Source organism: Pan paniscus, chromosome 2 (genome assembly GCF_029289425.2).
Source record: "Pan paniscus chromosome 2, NHGRI_mPanPan1-v2.0_pri, whole genome shotgun sequence".
Lineage (NCBI taxonomy): Eukaryota > Metazoa > Chordata > Mammalia > Primates > Hominidae > Pan > Pan paniscus.
In genome coordinates, this window is record NC_085926.1 from 32,538,642 (window position 1) to 32,559,813 (window position 21,172).

Here is a 21,172-nt window from a genome sequence, read left to right on the forward strand (position 1 = left end):
CGAAACCCCGTCTCTACTAAAAAATACGAAAAATTAGCCAGGCATGGTGGCACACACCGGTAGTCCCAGCTACTCAGGAGGCTGAGGCAGGAGAATTGCTTGAACCCGGGAGGTGGAGGTTGTAGTGAGGCAAGATGGCACCACTGCACTCCAGCCTGGGTGACAGAGCGAGACTTCATCTCAAAAAAAAAAAAAAAAAAAAGTAAAATAGTATAACTTTCCTAGAAGACTGACAATACTTATGTAGAAAGATTTAAAAGACCTAACAATTCCACTTCTGGGAACTTATCCCAAAGAAAATACTGGGCAAGTGGAAAATGAGGTATAACAATAACAATCTGTCTACCAATCCATTATAATTATGGTATAGCTATATATACTATTCAGTCAATAAACAAAGCCGTATCTATTAACATGAAAAAAAAAAACCCCGTGTTACACGAAGTGAACCATGGTACATGACATTAAAAAAAAATCTGATTGCAAACAAATAATATAAATCATGATTTATTTTTAAGAAAAAAATATTCACATAGAGAAAATGAACATGACCTGGTGTGTTAATAGACGCTCATACCTATAACCCTAGCACTTTGAGGCCAAGACCAGAGGATCATTTGAGCACAGGAGTTTGAGACCAGGCTAGGCAACATAGTGAGACTCCCATCTCTCCAAAAAATAATTAGCCAGGTATGGTGTCCTGTAGTCCCAGTTACTCAGGAGGCTGAGGCAGGAAAATCACTTGAGCCCAGGAATTGGAGGCTGCAGTAAGCTATGATTACACTACCGCACTCCAGCCTGGGGAACAGAGCAAGACTTTCTCTCTAAAAAATAAAAAATAAATAAATAAGAAAAAATGAACACTTACCTCTAGGTGGTAGGATCATGCATTATTTTCATGTTCTTTCTTTCCTTCTTTTGGGACAAGGTCCCGCTCTGTCACCCAGGCTGGAGTGCAGTGGTGTGATTACAGCTCACTACAACCTTGGACTCCCAGGCTCATATGAACCTTCTGCCTCAGCCTCCCAAGTAGCTGGGACAAAAGACATGTGCCACCACACCAGCTATTTAAAAAATTTTTTTTGTAGAGGCAGAGTCTTGCTGTATTACCCAGGCTGGTCTCAAGCCATGCCCCCACCTTGGCCTCCCAAAGTGCTAAGATTGCAGGCGGGAGCCACTGAGCATGGCTATTTTCACTTTATCTTCTTACCTTTTTTAAATTTCTCTGGCAAGAAACATGCATTACTTTCATAATTTAAAATAGTGATTTCCAATTTTGAGAGGAAAGTGTTTTAGACATAATTTCTTTTGGTTCTTTTAATCCCATGATGCATGAAATAATCTCAGTTTACAGGTCAGGAGGTTCTAATTTGTCCACAACTCCACCGCTTCAAAAGGATAGGGAGGCTGACTCTAAGATCTTGTGGCTTTCGTCAGGACTCCTTCCGCCATACCTAAACTGCCTCGGCCTTTTTCTCTGCGTTTTAGGCCCTTTTCACAGGTTGTTCTCCTCCCCACCCTTCTTAGCAAAATTGTACTCAGATACCACCTTTTCCGCAAAATATTCCGTGACCTATTTAGCAATTATTTCATACCGACATACTTGGTCTTTACTACTTGGAGTCTCTTCCCCACAGGAGTTTATAAGCTCCTGGAGGGCAGGAGCTGAGTCTTAGTCATCCTGTTTACCCCAGATGATTCAGCAAAGCATTTTATACATGACATGTCTCTAATAAATGTTTGGTGAAAAAAAGAATAAAATGGTAATCTGTGGGGTCTTTCTAATAGCCACTGTCCTGATTTTACAAATAAAGCAAATAAGGCCCAAAAAGGTTAGTCCATGGTCACTTACTTTTTTTTTTTTTTGAGATGGAGTCTTGCTCGGTCACCCAGGCTGGAGTGCGGTGGCACAATCTCGGCTCACTGCAACCTCCATCTCCTGAGTTCAAGCAATTCTCCCTGCCTCCACCTCTCGAGTGGCTGGGATTACAGGCACCCATCACCACACCTGGCTAATTTTTCTGTTTTTAGTAGAAATGGGGTTTCATCATGTTGGCCAGGCTGGTCTCGAACTCATGACTTGAACTCTGCCTGTCTTGGCCTCCCAAAGTGCTGGAATTACAGGCCTGAGCCACCACGCCTGGCCACTTAGACTTGTTAGTGACAGAGTCCCACGCTAAATTTTAGACTTTTCTTTTCCTATTTCAAGACTCCTGTTTTATATTTTCTAAGTGCTTTTACTGACATTCTCTCTCACATGATTTCACACCAGCTGAATTACTGCTCTACCAGCCTGTATCTGTGATTTGCCAGTTCTGTTTTCTGCTTTTGACAGTAGCACTGTGGGAAATATTATATGAAGTCCTCTTAACAATTCTTAAACCTGTGCTCAAACTATACCTAACTGGAATAACAATGATACTTTAAGTAAAGACTGTTCATCGTTTGTTCAACAGATATTCACTAGGCACCTATTATGTGCCACACACCATATCCCATTAACTAGAAATCTCTATTAACTGGCATTTGTGCTTACTGATAAAACTGACGCCAATAATCACCTAACACAGCCATGCGCTGTGGGTCATACCTATAACCCCAGCGATTCAGGAGACTGAGGTGGGAGGATCACTTTAGCCCAGGAGTTGGGGACCAGCCTGGGCAACATAGTAAATCCCTGTCTCTAGAAAAATATAACAAATTTTTAAAATTAGCCATCGTGGTGGGAATACAGTCCTGTATTCCCAGTTACTTGAGAGGCTGAGGCAGGAAGATCTCTTGAGCCCAGGAGTTTGAGACTGCAATAAGTTATGATCGTGCCAGTGTACTACAGCCTCGGCGACAGGGCAAGACCCCATCTCTAAACAAACAAACAAACAAACAACAAACACAGAGGTTCACAAACTTCAGGCCACAGGCCAAAACTGGCTTGCTGCCTGTTTTTATAAACAAAGTTTTATTGAAACAAGGCTGTACCCATTCATTTACATATTATCCATGGCTGTTTTGGAACTACAACAGCAGAATTGAGTTGTTGCAACAGAGACCATATGACTTACAAAGCCTAAACTATTTACAATCTGGCCCTTAACAAAAGAGTTTGCTGATTCTATTATAAGATGCCACTATGCCATCTTACTCTCAAAACACTTTATATTTGGTGTATTTTTAGTAGTAGTAACATATAATAAACATGTAATAAATAATTTCATGCTAATTCTTTGAAAAAATTCAATATCATAAATATGGTAACAGTCTATTCCTTGCATCATATTCCCATAACCAGTCATGCCAGAAAACAGTATAACTCATGGAACCTTGATGATCTTTAATCCCAGCTCCTCACCAAATCAATAGTTTTAGACTGAACACTCTCATTATTTTTATAATCAGTCCTCACATAGAAAACCATACACTCCCTTGCCAGTTACAAGTTACTTCTCTTAACAGATCTCTGAATTCCACTGTGCATATCTTAAGGTTTCCTACAATAGCTCAAGCATAATAGTTTTATTCCTGAAGGGGGGAAAAAAGACTTTCACATATACTTATTGATGATGTTCAGCATTTTGTGGGACTTTTGGCTGCATATTACCGTGGACTAATACCTTCAGAGAACAATATAGCGACTTTACATTTCTTTCCTGGGTGGAATTAAATGGCCCACATCTATATTAATTAATTAAAACCCAATTTCAATATGCCTTAAAACATTTCTTTAAAAATATTCAATAACTCACAAGATTAAAATAAGAAAATTTATAAAATGTCAGATCAAATAAGGCTTTGGAGATCATTAAATTCAAATAGCCGGATTTACAGATGAGAAAGATGAGGCTTATATGACTTGACAAAGGACCAGCTAGTTTTCATTAATTCACACTGACAGCAAATCAAAAAGTTACACTGAAGTCCTATCTAAAAACCAGTCACTGTGCTTGGGACCAGGATTACATATGTACCTTTGTTGACAATGAATTCAATTAATCTAAATAAGTGATATTGCTTGCACTAAAAGATATACACTGAGAAGAATCAGATAAAATTCCTTAATAACTGCTAAGCATCCTCTTACTTACAAGGAAAGCTCTTTTCCTTTAGGGAGATTCTATAGATTAAGAGTACTAGCTCGGGGAGCTAGGCTGCACAATTTTTCTTTTTTTTTTTTTTTTTTTTTTTTGAGACAGAGTTTCACTCGTCACCCAGGCTGGAGTGCAATGGCGCCATCTTGGCTCACTGCAACCTCTGCCTCCCTGGTTCAAGTGAGTCTCCTGCCTCAGCCTCCTGAGTAGCTGGGACTACAGGAGCCACCACTATGTCTGGCTAATTTTTGTATTTTTAGTAGAGACTGGGTTTCACCATATTGGCCAGGCTGGTCTCGAACTCTTGACCTCAGGTGATCCACCCCCTCAGCCTCCTAAAGTGCTAGGATTATAGGCAGGAGCCACGGGGCCGGCCTCAGGCTGCAAAATTTTGAATACTGATTTTACCTCCTGGCTATGTAACCCTAAGACAATTTACTTAACATTTCTGTTTCTGGCCGGGTGTGGTAGCTCACCCCTGTAATCTCAATACTTTGGGAGACTGAGGTGAGAGAAGGACTGCTTGAGCCCAGGAGTTCAAGACCAGCTTGGGCAACACGGTGAGACCTCATCTCTCCAAAAAGTACAAAAACTGGCTAGGAGTGGTGACACGCACCTGTCGTCCCAGCTACTTAGGAGGCTGAGGCAGGAGGATGGTTTGAGCCCAGGAGGCAGAGGTTGCAGTGAGCCGAGATTATGCCACTACGCTCCAGCCTGGGTGACAGAGTAAGACCCTGCCTCAAAAATAAAAATTCTGTGTCTGTTTCCTGATCTTTAAGGGGATAGAGTACATAAACAATCCTTACATGACTAGTACCTGTAAGTGCTCTATGTTAGGTATTATTATTATTATTTTCCTTAGGGAGTTTTCTTATCAAAACATGGGAAAGTAATCAATATGGAGAAACTGCCTTTAAAGGCAGCTATTAAAATACAAATATGCCCAGCGCGGTGGCTCACGCCTGTAATCCCGGCACTTTGGGAGGCCAAGGCAGGCAGATCACCTGAGGTCAGGAGTTCGAGACCAGCCTGACCAACACGGAGAAACTGTCTCTACTAAAAATACAAAATTAGCCAGGTGTGGTGGCATATGCCTGTAATCCCAGCTACGCAGGAGGCTGAGACAGGAGAATCGCTTGAACCTAGGAGGCGGAGGTTGCAGTGAGCCGAAATCTTGCCATTACACTCTAGCCTGGGCAACAAGAGTGAAACTCCATCTCAAAAACAAACAAACAAACAAACAAAAAAACAAATATAATCAATTGTATTAAAAGTAATTAAATATAAAAGGTAAAAATGAAAATGCAGTTCTTAAAAAAACAATTTAGAGGTTAGAACCCACTTAAAATACATGTGCAAGAAGTCCTACCTTTATTAAAAACAAATCTTAATGAAATCCATTCTCAAAACCTTTCAAGAAAGAAGAGTTAATATCATAGACTTTTTGGATTTCATTAGAAGTCAGGCCTAGGCAGATTAAATGATTACTTAAACACAAGTGCCATTGCAACAGCTGCATCCCAGAATCCAATAAATATTTGGATTTTCCTTTAAAATAATTACCAGTACTTTTGTTCAAAGACAGGCTTTGAGTAGAAAGAGTTTTGTACCTGGCACTCTCTCCCTTGCAGGAACTTCTATCAAGTTAGAAATCCATGCCAGAGTCACAGAACAGGGCCCTTATGTTGTGTGACCTTGGAAAATCCACTTAACAGGTCTCTACAATTCATTACCCCATCTATAAATTGGTGCCCTGATCAGGGAGGAGAGAGGAGGTGAAATGAGATTTGTATGAAAATCCTTTGAGAATGGCTCTTACACATACACACGTTACTAGTCATGACCCTTTACTCCCATCAGGTAGTAGTAGGAGAGAGCATGTGGCAAGCTAAACTGCAATTTGTGTGTGTTGTGAGGGGAGTACTTAGGTCTATATCATTGTTCCTATTCTAGGTTGTTTCTGAAATGTAAAGCCTTGTCATAGGCTCAGATTTGGTTTTTTATTTTATTTATTATTATTATTATTATTTTGAGACAGGGTCTCACTCTGTTGCCCAGGCTGGAGTGCAACGGCGCAATCTCAGCTCACTGCAACTTCTGTCTCCAGGGCTCAAGTTGTCCCTCCACCTTAGCCTCCTGAGTAGCTGAGACTACAGGCATGCACCATCATACCCAGCTTTTTTTTTTTTTTTTTGAGACAGAGTCTCGCTCGAGTGCAGTGGCATGATCTTGGCTCCCTGCAACCTCCGCCTCCCGGGCTCAAGCAATTCTCCTGCCTCAGCCTCCCGAGTAACTGGGATTACAGGTGTGTGCCACCATGCCCAGCTAATTTTTGTATTTGTAGTAGAGATGGGGTTTCACCATATTGGCCAGGCTGGTCTCTAACTCCTAACTTCAGGTGATCCGCTCACCTAGGCCTCCTAAAGTCTGGGATTACAGGCAGGAGCTGCCGTGCCAGGCCAATTTTTTTATTTTTTGTAGACATGGGGTTTCACCATACTACCCAGGCTGGTCTCCAACTCCTGAGCTCAAACGATCCACCCCTCGGCCTCCCAAAATGCTGGGATTACAGGCGTGGGCCACTGTGCCTGGCCTTAGATTTGTTTTTTTAAATAAGAGACTCCAGAGACCACTTGCATTCATGAAAGATGTATTAGGGCCGAGCATCCTCCTGCCTAGCACCTTCAAACTCATAACCAAGAAAACCACAATCCCTATTTGGTATTTCTTTCCTCCACCAGCACAGAGTGAATGCTGCCATATGTGACGGTGAAATGTCTGTAAGAAATCTTCAGGGGTATTTTCGAAAGTTAACTCTATTTTTGTAACCAGTATACAAATCAGTTATTAGCTCCTTCCAAAGCTGAAAAGGACTCTCTGATGAAAACCCCAATAGTACTGAAAGAAAAATATTAAATTTCAAGCTCATATTACCTGATATTAGATGGAACTTTATGAACTATTAAGTTCATAAAAAAGGAAATTTAATCTATTCTTGTATGGTGGAGTGAAGGAGGCTGGGACCTCTAAGAACACTCAGTCCCATGCACAGACCCAGTGTCAAAGGGGGGGTTAAAAAAAAAAATGGCACAACCTCAGTGCAAATTAGGTATACCAAAAAATGAACAAAACTGCCATTTTTGTTTTACCATAAACAGAATCATCTACACAATATCTAATGTGCAGAAATAACTAGAGAAAATGTATAAAATAAGAACAAAACTACTGAATCTTACCTTTACCATGGCAGTGTTTCCAAATATTTAATTAAAATAGAATCAATTTCAATGAGGTCATATGAGCTTAAATCCATTTTAGCTTAGAAATGAGTAGTAATTTGTTTAAATTAGTAAACTAAAAATATATTATACAATTTCTTTTTGCTTTTGGATCCTAATTTATTTTTGCCCTATTAATATCACTTATGTAGGCACTAATTCAATTTTTTAAAAAGTTCTGATCACAAATATTTTCTAATTCAGTTTAAGATAAATCCATGACAAAGTATCACTTGCAAATATTACCACGATACAAACATTAACTCATTTGATTCCCCCCACAACCCTAGAGGCAAGTATTATTATTTCTATAACAACCATTTTAAAGATGAAGAAACTGAGGTTTATAGATGTCAAGCAACTTGCTTAAGATCCTAGGGCTTATATGTGATAGGGCAGTGACTCAATCCAGGCTAATCTGCAGTAGGTGCTTTCAACCACATTAAAAACAAGGGTAAAAACTAATTTTTCAACTAGCTCCATGTAGCTTTAAAGAATATCAATGATCATATATTCTTGCTTGGCAGCAGTCTATTAAAAAAGTAATCTTTTCTATGTAAACATTCATATTTAACCACGCAGCCTATCAAGTAGTATTTGACTTCTTGTTTCCTGTTTTTAGATGGATATAACCAAAACAACAACAACAACAACAACAAAAAACTCTGGTATTGAGCCGACACCAAATACCAAAGTTTTTAAATTTAATCATCGTATAAGCCAAACTTCAGTTATCTCGCATGTAAAGAACTATATAGAGAAATTTCTCCTATAAATGATTCAAGAGCTAAGCCTAGAAAAATGCGAATCTGCGAACTATTCTCCCTCAGTCCTCTATCCCCACCCCCAGAGTCACTAAAGAAACAGAATACACAACTTCCAGAGAGCCGAGGAGATACAGAACAATCAGGAGAACTGACACTGGACCGTTTCTCCTTATTACATCCATTTGGCTGAAAAGACTTAACTAGAAAGTTGTGTTCTACTGCCCTTTACAAATTTCAGAATTATATGTGACAGTTAAGGTAGCTGCAACACGAGCACATTGTACCAGAGAACGCTGAATCAAGAACATTTATCGCCAGGTCTTAGTTCTCGCTTCTGTCAATTATACAAAGAGTCAGCTATTAAATATTAATGGCATGCCATTTGCGCTGCAGCTCTCGCAAAGAGCCTCCTGCTACCAATTTTTGTGATGAAAGAAAACCTGTCATTTTCTAGATAAACCCCAGGCCACGAGAATCCCTCAGATGAGCGATCGAATTCTGTCCTTCCCAGGGGAAGCTGTCAGGGCCACCCCCATATCCCGGGGAGGAGGAGGAGGAACCTGAGGGAGGGCGGGTCCCCGCAGGTCCTGGGTCAAGGGTCTCGTGTTCCCCTTCTCTCCCAGCCATCCGCGACAGGTCGGGAGGCGAGGCGGGGCGGGGCTGGGTCGGCTGTCCGCACAAAGAGAGCCAGCGAGCTAGCCCGCGGACCAGGTACCCCGGGCCGCTGGGGGCCGGGCGGGGCGGGGCGAGGCAGGGAACACTTACCCAGCAGTAGCACGTTCTTCCCCGCAGGGAGCTTGGAGCGCGAGCGGGTGGAGACCTCGCTGAGGATGCAGGACCTAACGGGAAGCAAGGCGTACGGTGAGGCCGGAGGCCGGAGCCGCAGCGCGGGAGGGACGGACCCGGCCTCGGCGCGCCGGGGATGGGGCTGCCGGGAACGCAGTGGCCGGGCCCGGCGCCGAGCTCCAGCGGGCACGGGATCCCGAGGCGTCCGCGCAAGGCCGGGGGAGCCAGCGGGGGCTGAGGGAGGGGTGGAGTCGTTACCAGAGGTTCTGCCCGTCCTCGTCGTCGCCTGCCGCGGCGCCACCGTTGCCCGACGCTATCTCGTTGCCCAAGGGGCCGCCAGTGTAAGTCGAGGATAATCCCGGCGGAGAAGAACCGAAGGAGCCGACTCGCCCGACGGCCGCCATCTTGGTCGGGAATCACACCACTCCCGGCAAGACTAAATGTGCGAGGCGGCTGAGGCGGTGGCGGTGGAGGCGGCGGGAACCCGGATATGGGGCGTTCAGCGCACGGGAGCGGGGCGGGGCCTGCGGGGGCGGGGCCCCGGGCCGGGCCTGGACTGATGGAGCGAGCGAGAACGGACTGCGCGTGCGTGGCTGCCTGGCCGGCGCGGAGGGGCTGAGCGTCCGCGGGCCGGGGGGTGGGCCGCTATGCTGCAGCTGAAGCCCAGTGATCTGACAGTATCGAAGCGCTTTCCTTCCGCTCATCCGCGGCCCTGGGCTGCGGCAGGGGTTGGGTGTGTCAGGTGAAAAGTGCTCCCTCCCACCCTTCAGACAGGTCCCCAAACCCTGCGGCCTGCGCGGAATTCCTGCATTGTCATTGCCGGCCCACCCACTGTTCAGGCTGAGAGCGGTCCCCCGCCCAAACCGGCGCTTCGCCGGCGCCAAGATAGAAATGGGTCGCCCGGCTGGTAAAGAGACTGCCCTGCAACCCTGGGCTGGAGTATTGCTGTGGTCCTGGATTTCTGGACTTTATTTGCGTTCTCAAGTGGCGAAGTGTTCCTCAACCTGGACCCACATCAGAAGCAGGTTCTCCGAGCCCCTAAGCAGCGGCGTGACAAAGTAATTGTTTACCCTGGAAATAGACTGTTATTTTTTAAAAATTATTGTCAGGGCTTGCTTTAATGTTCTTGATGTTTTTGTATGAGATCCTCCATGTGAGATTTGAAAAGATCCACTATGCGGGTCATCTAACCGGTCACTAGACATTGATTCCACACTTACTACGTCGAGCACAGTTGACACTGGGAATACATGGATGGACTTATACTAGCCCTAAAATAACTCCTTTTCTATTAGAACTTTACTAGGTAAAGGTATTTGAATGTCTGAACTCCATGTTTAGAAGGAGTCATTGGTTTTAAGGCTCTGTCCTAGTACACCTGTAAGAGCATTTGCTTAAAATTGCCTGGCCTTTGTATGTTATCTCTGTCACTTCATATTTGAAAATCACTTGCTAGAATATGGCCTGATCAATGCTGTTATGCTAGTGAGAAAATCCACAACTAAAGACTATTTGCTATATATTAGCATTACGGTTAGAAGTCTGGAAGCCTTTGGAGGCTGGCAAATCTGAGTTCAGGTCTAGCTCTTCGAGTTTACTGGCTGTGTAACCTTAGGCAATTTACTTAACCTCCGTGAGTCTCAGTTTCCTTATCTGTCAAATGAGGATAAAAGGACCTAGAGTTGTTATTAAGGTTAAACGGGATGATTCATGTAAAATGGCTTAGAATAACGACTGGCAAATCTTAAGCGCTTACCACATGTTAATTGTTATCAATGACTTTCTTTACCTTTCACACCATTAATACCTGACCAACCTCTAGAAGTGATGGGCCTAAAGAACTCTTGGAGCTAAAATTCTTTGTCACCTGTAATGCCAGCGCTTTGGGAGGCCAAGGCAGGCAGATTGCTTAAGCCCAGGAGTTCTTGATCAGCCTGGGCAACATGGCGAAACCCCGGCTCTAAAAAAATTAGCCAAGCGTGGTGGTGTGTGCCTATAGTCCCAGCTATTTAGGAGGCTGAGGTGGGAGGATCACCTGAGTCCAGGAGGTCGAGGCTGCAGTGAACTGCGATCATGCCACTGCAATCCAGCCTGGATGACAGAGCAAGACCCTGTCACTAAATAAATAAAGAAATAAATAAAATAAAACTTTTGATTTTGTTGTTTATATACTTAAGAAAGGAACCAGAACCCTCCCCAGTAGTCCTACACTTTCTGTGGCACAAAGCAGGATGGAGATCCCCAGGAGAAGCTGAGTCTTTATGTTACTGTTCTAAAGGAGAGCTGTATACTGCTCTTGGCCCCTCTGAAAGCCATTTTACTCTGTACTTTATTCTTTCAGTCATCTTCCTCAGAGCATTTTCCCCTCAATTTTGTTGTCAGTTCCATATCATATTTGCTTAGTCTGAGAAGTGTTTACTTTTATAATAGTGTCAGGCTTCAACACCTCATGACTTCCAGATGCTCAACTACCCACCTAAATTGAGGTCAAAGTTGTATTCCTTGTGGTTTTATAATATCCCTATCCAGCATTCTTCCATTAAGGTGGCTGACAAAAGTGGTCATTTATGAATGCCTCCTATGTGCCAGGCACTCTGTGTGTTGTATTTGCAATCCTCATACTTTGTAAGGGTCAGCAAAATTAAGTAACCTACCCCAGGTCACACAGATCCAGAGTTTATAGATAAGCTGAGATTTTTTACTGTCTAGTCTGTAAAATGACCTAGGCCAAACCATGTTAAAATAAATGTCCTCGTAATTTTAGATGCTATTCTGGTAAATACCTTCTGTGAAAACCTCTACGTTACAAAAATGGGGAAGCTATATATTATGAGGAAGTCTATAAAAGGAAATAATTCATCAGTCCCTTGGAATTTTTGTTGCATAAATGCTGTTTTATAATTGACCTGTTTTCTATACTATGATTGCTTTTTCTTTATTGCCCAATGTTTTCTTACATCTAAAATTAATAACCATCTTGTTTTTCTTTTTTCTTTTTTTTTTTTTTTTTTTTGAGACGGAGTCTTGCTCCGTCGCCTAGGCTGGAGTGCATTGGTGCGATCTCGGCTCACTGCAACCTCCGCCTTCTGGGTTCAAGCAATTCTCCTGTCTCAGCCTCCCGAGTAGCTGGGACTACAGGTGCCTGCCAACACACCTGGCTAATTTTTGTATTTTTAGTAGAAACGGAGTTTCACCTTGTTGGTCAGGCTAGTCTCGAACTCCTGACCTCAGGTGATCCACCCGCCTTGGCCTCCCAAAGTGCTGGGATTACAGGCGTGAGCCACTGCGCCCGGCCAACCATCTTCTTTTTCATTTGCTTAGATTTCCATGTCTTTAATTCAGTTTCAAATTCCCGTCCCAGCTGTGTAAAACTCCTTGTTAGGTATTTTAACAATTTTACCTTCTTAAAGACACCTTTAAGAACCTTCTGGCCTGCTCCATTCTGAGTTGGTTATTCTGAAACTGAATACACAGCTGTCATCCTGTGATCTTTCACCATTGTTCAGGAGATTCCCTTTGCCTCAATCTTGTGTCTTCTTGTTTTAGTGGAGAACTTCCCCCAATAGTTTTCTGATAAAAAGGCTCACTGGTAAGTCTTTGGACACCAGTGTATCCAGTCAAGGTCAACCAGAGGAAAAATGGCATTCTTAAGGGGGTGCTAGAGGAAAGCTTAATGAAGGGACTGTTTACAAAGGTGTGAACAGTGTGAAGAGATACGACTAGCAACAGCAGGAAGCCTTAGGCTTGAAAGGGATAGAGGAAGGAATGTTTACTAGAATCCAGAGAGAGATGCAGCTTATAGGAAAGGGTTGCCCACCAAGATTTATAGTCTTCAGTAAAGGAACACAGTATCCATCTCTTTCTTTCTGCCCCCTGGTCTCCCACCAGTGTCGCCCTTTGACCAAACCCAACCAGGAGCCAGAGGACAAGAGACCCAAGTGAAGCAATCCATGCAGGTCTACCTCCCTGAGCACAAAGTGGGAATAGAGAAGGATCTCAAGGGGCAAACAAGATATCTAGCACACCTCCTGTGTTTGAATATGCATTTAATCTACCCTCACTTAATAATAGTTTGGTTAAGTATAGAATTCTTGAGTTACAAGCTATCTTCCCTTAGGTTTTTAAAGCCTTGGCCCCCTTATCTGTTAGATTCTAGTGTTACCATTGAGAAATCCAAAGCCATTCTGATTTCTAAATCTTTGTTATGTGTTCTTTTTTCTCCTTATTGGAATCCTTTGCAACTTCTACAAATTCCCACTAACACATCTATCCCCCTTCCATTATTTGCACTTTCATACTCTTCCCTCCTGCTAAGTATCGAAAGAATAATCCATACTCTTATACTAAAGCATTCTCTATGCACTAGAACCCATCTCCTATCCTCAACTCAATGACATTGTTCCAACAATTATTCCCTTTCTCTATATAATCATTTTTTATTTCCACTAGATTATTGCCATTAACATACAAACATACTATTGATTCTCTAATTTTAAAAAAAAGAAAGAAACATTTCCCTGAACCCCATTCCTTCACCAGCTACTACTACATATCGTTCCTTTTATTTGAGGGTCTCCCTCTGTCTCCCAGGCTGGAGTGCAGTGGTGCAATCTCGGCTCACTGCAACCACCGCCTCCCGGATTCAAGCTATTCTCCTGCCTCAGCCTTCTGGGTAGCTGGGATTACAGGTGCACACCACCACACCTGGCTAATTTTTGTATTAGAGACAGGGTTTCACCTGTTGGCCAGGCAGGTCTTGAACTCCTGATCACAAGAGATCTGCCCTCCTCAGCCTCCCAAAGTGCTGGGATTACAAGTGTGAGCTACCACGCCGGGCCTCTTTCCTTTCTTTGCCATCAAAACTCTTTAAAAGAATTGTCTCTCTATGCTATCTTAAATTCCTCTTCCCCCTTGCCCTTATGGCTCACTTCAATCAGGCTTTTACCTCTATGACTCTACAGAAACTGTTCTTACCCTTGTCAATGACCCCCTTATTGCTTAATACAATGGTACACTCTTTATCCTTGTCTTTGTTGACCTATCAACAACACAGGATACAGTTGCTCATTCCTTCTGGATATCCTTCATGTCGCTGCCAGGTCACCATGTTCTCTTTGTGTTTTTCCTCCCTTGGTAGCTGTTCCTTCCCAGTCTCCTTTTCTTTACTCATTTTTCTGACTGCTATGTGTTCAAGGACCCCAGGACTCAGTCTTTGTTCCTCTTCTCTCTCTACACTCACTCCCTTGGTGATGTCATCCAGTCTAACTACTTTAAATTCCATCTATATGATAAAGACTTCTAAATTTATTGCTCCAGCCCAGAGCTCCATCTGGAACTCCAAGTTAATATAGCCAACTGCCTATTCCATATCTCCACTTCAATATCTAATAGATATCTCAAACTCAACATGCCCCAAACTGAACTTCTGTCCTATGGGAACAAAGTATCTTCTACCTATGGCTTTCCCCATTGGGTAGCAACTCCTTGTTTCTTTGTTGCTTAGGCCCAAAACCTGAGTCATGCTTGACTTCTCTATTTGTCTCACACCACACATTGAATCCATGAGGAATCCTGTTGTCTCTACCTTCAAAATTTACCCACAATCGAACTTCTTACCGCACTTCCCCTGATACCCTTTGACCTGAGCTATCATTTCTTGCCTAAATTCTGTAAAAGGCTCTTCAACATAACATCTAGAGTGATCCTTTAAGAATGTAAGTGAGACCACGTCACTTCTATGCTCAAAACCCAACAGTGGCTCCTCATTTCAGTCGGAGGAAAAGACAAAGATGTTACAATGACCCATAACGCCATGCAGGATCTAGCCCCACCGCCTCTCTGACTTTATCCGTTCCACTCTTCCCTTCAATTTCCCCCTTTCAGCCACATCAGCCCCACTGCTGTTTCTTGAATCTGTTGTGTGTCTCTTTGCTTTGAGGCCTTCGTTCTAGCTGTTCCTTCTGTTTTGAAGGAGGTGAGGAGCTGTCCATCCCAGTATCTTCCCCCAGGTAGCCAGTTGGCCAACTCCCTCTTCTCCTGCAGTGAGTGTGCTCCATTCTCAACTTCTCAGTGAGGTCTATCCTGACCTCTCCATTTAACATTGCACTCTGGCCCTTCACCTCTGAAATTCCAGATTCTCCTTACCTTGCTGTCCTTTTTGTTCTCCATAGCACTTATTATCGTCTAACATGGTATAGGATTTACTTGTTTAGTAGAACTCAAGCTCTGTGAGGGCAAGGATCTTTATCTTCTTCAGTAATGTATCCCAAGCACTTAGTACCTGGAACATAGCAGGCCTTCTGTAAAGATTTGCTGAAGATATGAATAAATGAATGAACCTACTTGTTACCAGTGTTCCAAAATTTCAGAATGGGGGGTGTGTGTGTGGGCACGTGTGCACATGCTTGTGTGTGTGTGTTTAAGAGAAGAAGATAAAAATTCTTCATTCCAACACCTGAAAGCAGGAGCTCTCTTTTATGATATTTTAACCATTAAATTAATTTATTTAGAGACAGGGTCTTTCTCTGTTGCTCAGGCTGGAGTGCTGTGGGACAATCATGGCTCACTGTAATTTTGAGCCCTGGGGCTTAAGTGAACCTCCTGCCTCAGCCTCCCGAGTAGCTAGGACTATACCTGTGTGCCACCATGTTCCAGCTCATTTTTTTTTTAGACAAGGTCACACTATCATCCAGGCTGGAATGCAGTGACCTGATCTCAGCTTACCGCAACCTCGACCTCCTGGACTCAAGTGATCCTCCCACCTCAGCCTCCTGAGTAACTGGGACTACAGGTGCAAGCCACCACGCCCAGCTAATTTTCAAAGTTTTTATAGAGACAGGGTTTTGCTTTGTTACCCAGGCTGATTTTTGTTTGTTTGTTTGTTTTGTTTTGTTTTGTTTTGGTAGAGAGAAGTTCTCACTATGTTACCCAGGCTTGTCTCAAACTCCTGGACTCAAGCCATCTTCCTGTCTTAGCCTCTCAAAGCACTGGGATTACAAACATGAGCCATCACACCCAGCCTTAACCATTTTAAAAATATAAATCACTTAAAAGTATATTACACACCCCACTCCTTTCCTATTTTAACAAGTTATATAAATATAGATTTATGTTTTCCTGAAGGCCCTTGGCTTCCTTAGGCTCATCAATAATACTACCGTGTTAAATCTGGGAAGTGCTTAGGTCCTACTGGGATTCCCCGGGTGTATCCCAGATGGCTCTGCCTTTTAGTTTGGTTTCTAATTCAGCTGAGACTCAGGGCTTGTAAGTGGGAAATGGAACACTAGCCAAAAGTGAGACAGCTCCTCCTCTCTCCAGCTTCCTGTCTCCCAAGAGCTACACGTCTCTCCTCTCTGCTTGCTTCTCTTCTCTCCTCTCTCTCTGTCGACCAGCGTCCTCTGCAAACTCATCAGCTTTCTCAAGGTCACATTGGGTATTTCTCTATCTCAAGAAAAGTGATCACTGGACAGACACAAGAGCTCTGCAGAAAACTAGTTTGACTGGGAGGGGAACTTTCCGTAGGTCTGGAGGCGGGTACTGCAGAACCACTTCCTCTTTCTTTTGGGGATGCCTCCTTCTCTGTTTGGGAACCAAAACAAGGCAGCTACCACTTGGGCTGCTTCCTATTATATCAGTTCCACAGGCTGCCACAAGCAGATTTTCAAATAAAACCTGCTTCACCCATGGTGCCAAATGCTGGCAGTCACAGTTGATATAAATGCTGGCTGAAAAGCCAAAATCAAAAGAAAAAGGAAGTAAGCAAGATGAGTGGACCCTTAAAGTTTCATTCTGAGCAATTCAAATGATAGCGTTGAAAAGGACTTCAGAGTTTAAATAGTCCCATCCTCTACACAATATGTGAATCTTTTTTTTTGGTAACATTCCTGACATTTGAGACAAACTGATAATGCTAGAATTTGCAGAGTCCTTGCTAGCCGTCTCTCCCAGCAGACCCAACCAGGGATCCCATTAAAGACGAGCAAACACCCACGGTTGCTTATATTTGCTTTCCTTTGAGTCATGTTTTTCTCATTCTAAGTACCTCCTTAGAATGAATGAAATGATGGGTATCTAATTCATTTCGCAGTCACCAGCCCCTCTAATTACAGACCTATCCTTCCTCTTGCTTCTCACCTAGGGATTTTTATCAAGTGGACCCTCACAGAACATCATATCTTAGTGAGAGGTGACAGCGTGCTGGCAGCCCTCGCTCGCTCTCGGCACCTCCTCTGCCTGGACTCCCACTTTGGCGGCACTTGAGGAGCCCTTCAGCCCACCGCTGCACTGTAGGAGCCCCCTTCTGGGCTGGCCAAGGCCGGAGCTGGCTCCCTCAGCTTGCAGGGAGGTATGGAGGGAGAGGCGCGAGCGGGAACCGGGGCTGCGCGCAGCGCTTGCAGGCCAGCTGGAGTTCCGGGTGGGCGTGGGCTTGGCGGGCCCCGCACTCGGAGCAGCCGGCCGGCCCTGCTGGCCGGGCAATGAGGGGCTTAGCACCTGGGCCAGCGGCTGCGGAGGGTGTGCTGGGTCCCCCAGCAGTGCCGGCCCACCGGCGCTGTGCTCGATTTCTCGCCGGGCCTTAGCTGTCTTCTCTCAGGGCAGGCCTAGGGACCTGCGGCCCACCATGCCTGAGCCTCCCCGACGAGCGCTGCCCCCTGCTCCCCGACGCCCAGTCCCATCGACCACCCAAGGACTGAGGAGTGAAGGCGCAGGCGCAAGACTGGCAGGCAGGTCCACCTGCGGCCCCAGTGGGGGATCCACTGGGTGAAGCCAGCTGGGCTCCTGAGTCTGGTGGGGATTTGGAGAACCTTTATGTCTAGCTAAGGGATTGTAAATACACCAGTTGGCACTCTGTATCTAGCTCAAAGTTTGTAAACACACCAATCAGCACCCTGTGTCTAGCTCAGGGTTTGTGAATGCACCAATGGACACTCTGTATCTAGCTAATCTAGTGGGGGCCTGGAGAACTTTTGTATCTAGCTCGGGGATTGTAAATGCACCAATCAGCAGCCTGTCAAAACAGACCAATCAGCTCTCTGTAAAACAGACCAATCGGCTCTCTGTAAAATGGACCAATCAGCAGGATGTGGGTGGGGCCAGATAAGAGAATAAAAGCAGGCTGCCCAAGCCTGTAGTGGTAACCCACTCGGGTTTGCTTCCATACTGTGGAAACTTTGTTTTTTCACTTTTTGCAATAAATGTTGCTGTTGCTCACCCTTTGGGTGCATGCTGTGTTTATGAACTGTAACACTTACTGCGGAGGTCTACAGCTTTCTTCCTGAAGTCAGCGAAACCTTGAACCCAGCAGAAAAAGGAAACTGTCTCAGCATCCGAATATCAGAACGAGCAAATCCACGTGCGCCGCCTTTAAGAACCCTAACACTCACTGTGAGGGTCCACGGCTTCTTTCTTGAAGTCAGTGAGACGAAGAACCTGTCAATTCCAGACACATCAGCAGAGAGATGGAGAAATACCTAAGAGAAAGTAGAAATAGACTCTCTTAATGTGTTTGTTTTTTCATAGAAACCCCCAGAAAGTGCCCGGCACAGTGGCTGTCACCTGTAATTCCAGCACTTTGGGAAGCAGAAAAGGGCAGATCACTTGTGGCCAGGAGTTCAAGGACAACTTAGCCAACACTGCGAAACCCCATTTCTTTTTTTTTTTTTTTTTTTTTTGAGACGGAGTCTCGCTCTGTCGCCCAGGCTGGAGTGCAGTGGCACGATCTCGGCTCACTGCAAGCTCCGCCTCCCGGGTTCACGCCATTCTCCTGCCTCAGCCTCCCGAGTAGCTGGGACTACAGGCGCCCGCTACCACGCCCGGCTAATTTTTTGTATTTTTAGTAGAGACGGGGTTTCACCGTGTTAGCCAGGATGGTCTCGATCTCCTGACCTCGTGATCCGCCCGCCTCGGCCTCCCAAAGTGCTGGGATTACAGGCGTGAGCCACCGCGCCCGGCCACGAAACCCCATTTCTACCAACAATACAAAAATTAGCCAGACATACTGGGGCATGCCTGTAATCTCAGCTACTCAGGAAGCTGAGGCAGGAGAATCGCTTGAGCCTGGCAGGTGGAGGCTGCAGTGAGCCAAGATCAAACCAGTGCACTCCAGCCTGGGCAACAAAGCGAGACTGCACCTTAAAAAAAAAAAATGCTTTTATTTTTATGTCTAATGTGAAATCCCACCTTTCTTAAAAAAAGAAGTACTGGTAGGTGTATGTGTGCATGCAAGTATACTTTAGGACAAAATTTTACAAAGAAATATTTTTTTGTTTGGTTGTGGTTTGTGTTTTTGAGATGGAGTTTCACTCTTGTCATCCAGGCTGGAGTGCAACGGCTCGCTCTCAGCTAACTGCAAACTCCGCCTCCCGAATTTAAGCAATTCTCCTGCTTCAACCTCCCAAATACGTGGGATTACAGGAGTGCATCACTGTGCCACCTAATTTTTTTGTATTTTTAGTAGAGACAGGGTTTCACCATGTTGGCCAGGTTGGTCTCGAACTTCTGACCTCAGGTGATATGCCCACCTCATCCTCCCAAAGTGCTGGGATTACAGGCGTGAGCCACCGTGCCTGTCGAAGAAATTGTTTTTCATTGGCTTAGAAATGTATCATTGAGAAATAACCGTCTCTGAATATATATTTTTTAATTCCAGGATAAGGTAATAGTAGAATTGCCTTTCATTTCAGACTGAACTTCTCACCACAATATCCATATTCATTCTTGGAAAATGGATGATGAATGGAAGGATAGTAACCTATAAAATCAACTCATACAGCAGCTTGAGTGGGCAAATTATGTTAATGTTAAGTGAGATGCACAGGGAAAACAAAGACACTTGTCTTTTAGGCTGGAAGCATTCTTTAAGTGTTTTAATTATCTACTTACACATTTTTCAATACTAAACAGATAGGAATTTTAGGGTGCTTAGTTATCATTGTTTTAATCTATTCTTTGCCACTGAAAAGAGGAAATAAAAAGGTCCACTGACTAATGTATTGTTAATTGCATATTTATTATACGTATTTTTGGAGGATCTAATTTTCTTGTAATCAAATACTCCGAAGTTCAAGTCCATTACCTTTATTTAGTGATTTTAATACCACTTAGTTCTCACATTTCCAGTGTTACACTCTACTGCCCTCTTTGCTTCCTAAAGGAAAAGATATTTAATAACTAATTTTATAGATTGAGATCTGCCAACACTAGGTCACAAAGGTAATTAAGTTTTTCTTCTTTGGAGGCTCTGCATTAGGCAAAAAAGGGAAAAAATATAATTCTCTGGTATTTTTAGAAATGTGCTATCTTTTGTAGCTGTAGGTGATTTCATATTCATACCAATTTAGTCTACTTTAGTCTAGAGCTAATTATGACTTCTTGTTGATTTTACTAAAAGTAAGCCTAGAATTATAGTCTATTATATTCTCCACCAACCAAAACATTATGTATGTTTCTTTTTTCCTCACACGGGAAAGCGAATGAAAGAATTGCCCAGTGGGAATTTTTTATAAGCAAAATAAATCCATTCTTTTACACCATACAATGTTACAAAGTTGTTTATTTGAAGATATTTAAGGAGATTCTAAGGATCCTAAACTCTTTGCTACTGGGAACAAAAAGTTAAAGTTGCCTAGTAATGTGAAAGTGGAATCCAGAAGCACTTTGTCTTTTATGATCCTTCCTTAGTAAATCCCAGGAGTATTTTGAGGGGTCAGCTTCATCCTATATTCAGTTCACCTGTTGGTAAATGAGGACTATCCAGATAAACTACTGGAATTTTCACTCTGATATATACATATATATGTAAAATTTTCATCCTGATATACATATATAAAAATATATATCAATATAATATAGATATATGTATGTAAAAATATATCAATATAATATATAGATATATATTAATATATTTATCTGAAATACATACAAATATATGTAAATATCTATCTCTATATAGATATATAGAGATAGATAGATTTTTTTTGAGACAGTTTTGCTCTCATTGTCCAGGCTGGAGTGCAGCGGTGCAATCTTGGCTCACTGTAGCCTCAACCTCCCAGGTTCAAGTGATTCTCCTGCCTCAGCCTCCCTAGTAGCTGGGATTACAGGCTTCCACCACCACGCCCAGCTAATTTTTGTATTTTTAGTAGAAACAGGGTTTCATCATGTTGGCCAGGCTGGTCTCGAACTCCTGACCTCAGGCGATCTGCCAGCCTCAGCCCCGCAAAGTGCTGGGATTACAGGCGTGAGCCACTGTGCCCGGCCCACC

The 21,172-nt window shown here is 43.7% G+C and overlaps 1 protein-coding gene and 1 long non-coding RNA gene across 2 annotated transcripts in view; one reads left to right on the top strand and one right to left on the bottom strand.

The window, feature by feature from the left end:
- Positions 1 to 11,054, bottom strand: part of DYNC1LI1 (dynein cytoplasmic 1 light intermediate chain 1) — a 46,355-nt gene extending 35,301 nt beyond the window's left edge. Inside the window, exons 1-2 of the mRNA XM_003826134.6 lie at positions 9,172 to 11,054; positions 8,893 to 8,966 (exon numbers count right to left, since the gene is read on the bottom strand). Coding sequence (XP_003826182.2) covers positions 8,893 to 8,966; positions 9,172 to 9,317 — 220 coding nt within the window. The 5' untranslated portion in view covers positions 9,318 to 11,054. The remainder of the gene's footprint in view (positions 1 to 8,892; positions 8,967 to 9,171) is intronic.
- LOC129397383 (uncharacterized) lies at positions 9,683 to 18,120 on the top strand. Its single transcript, XR_008624710.2, has 2 exons — positions 9,683 to 9,971; positions 17,051 to 18,120. It is a non-coding gene; the product is annotated as an uncharacterized LOC129397383 (long non-coding RNA).
- The last annotated feature ends 3,052 nt before the right edge of the window (positions 18,121 to 21,172 follow it).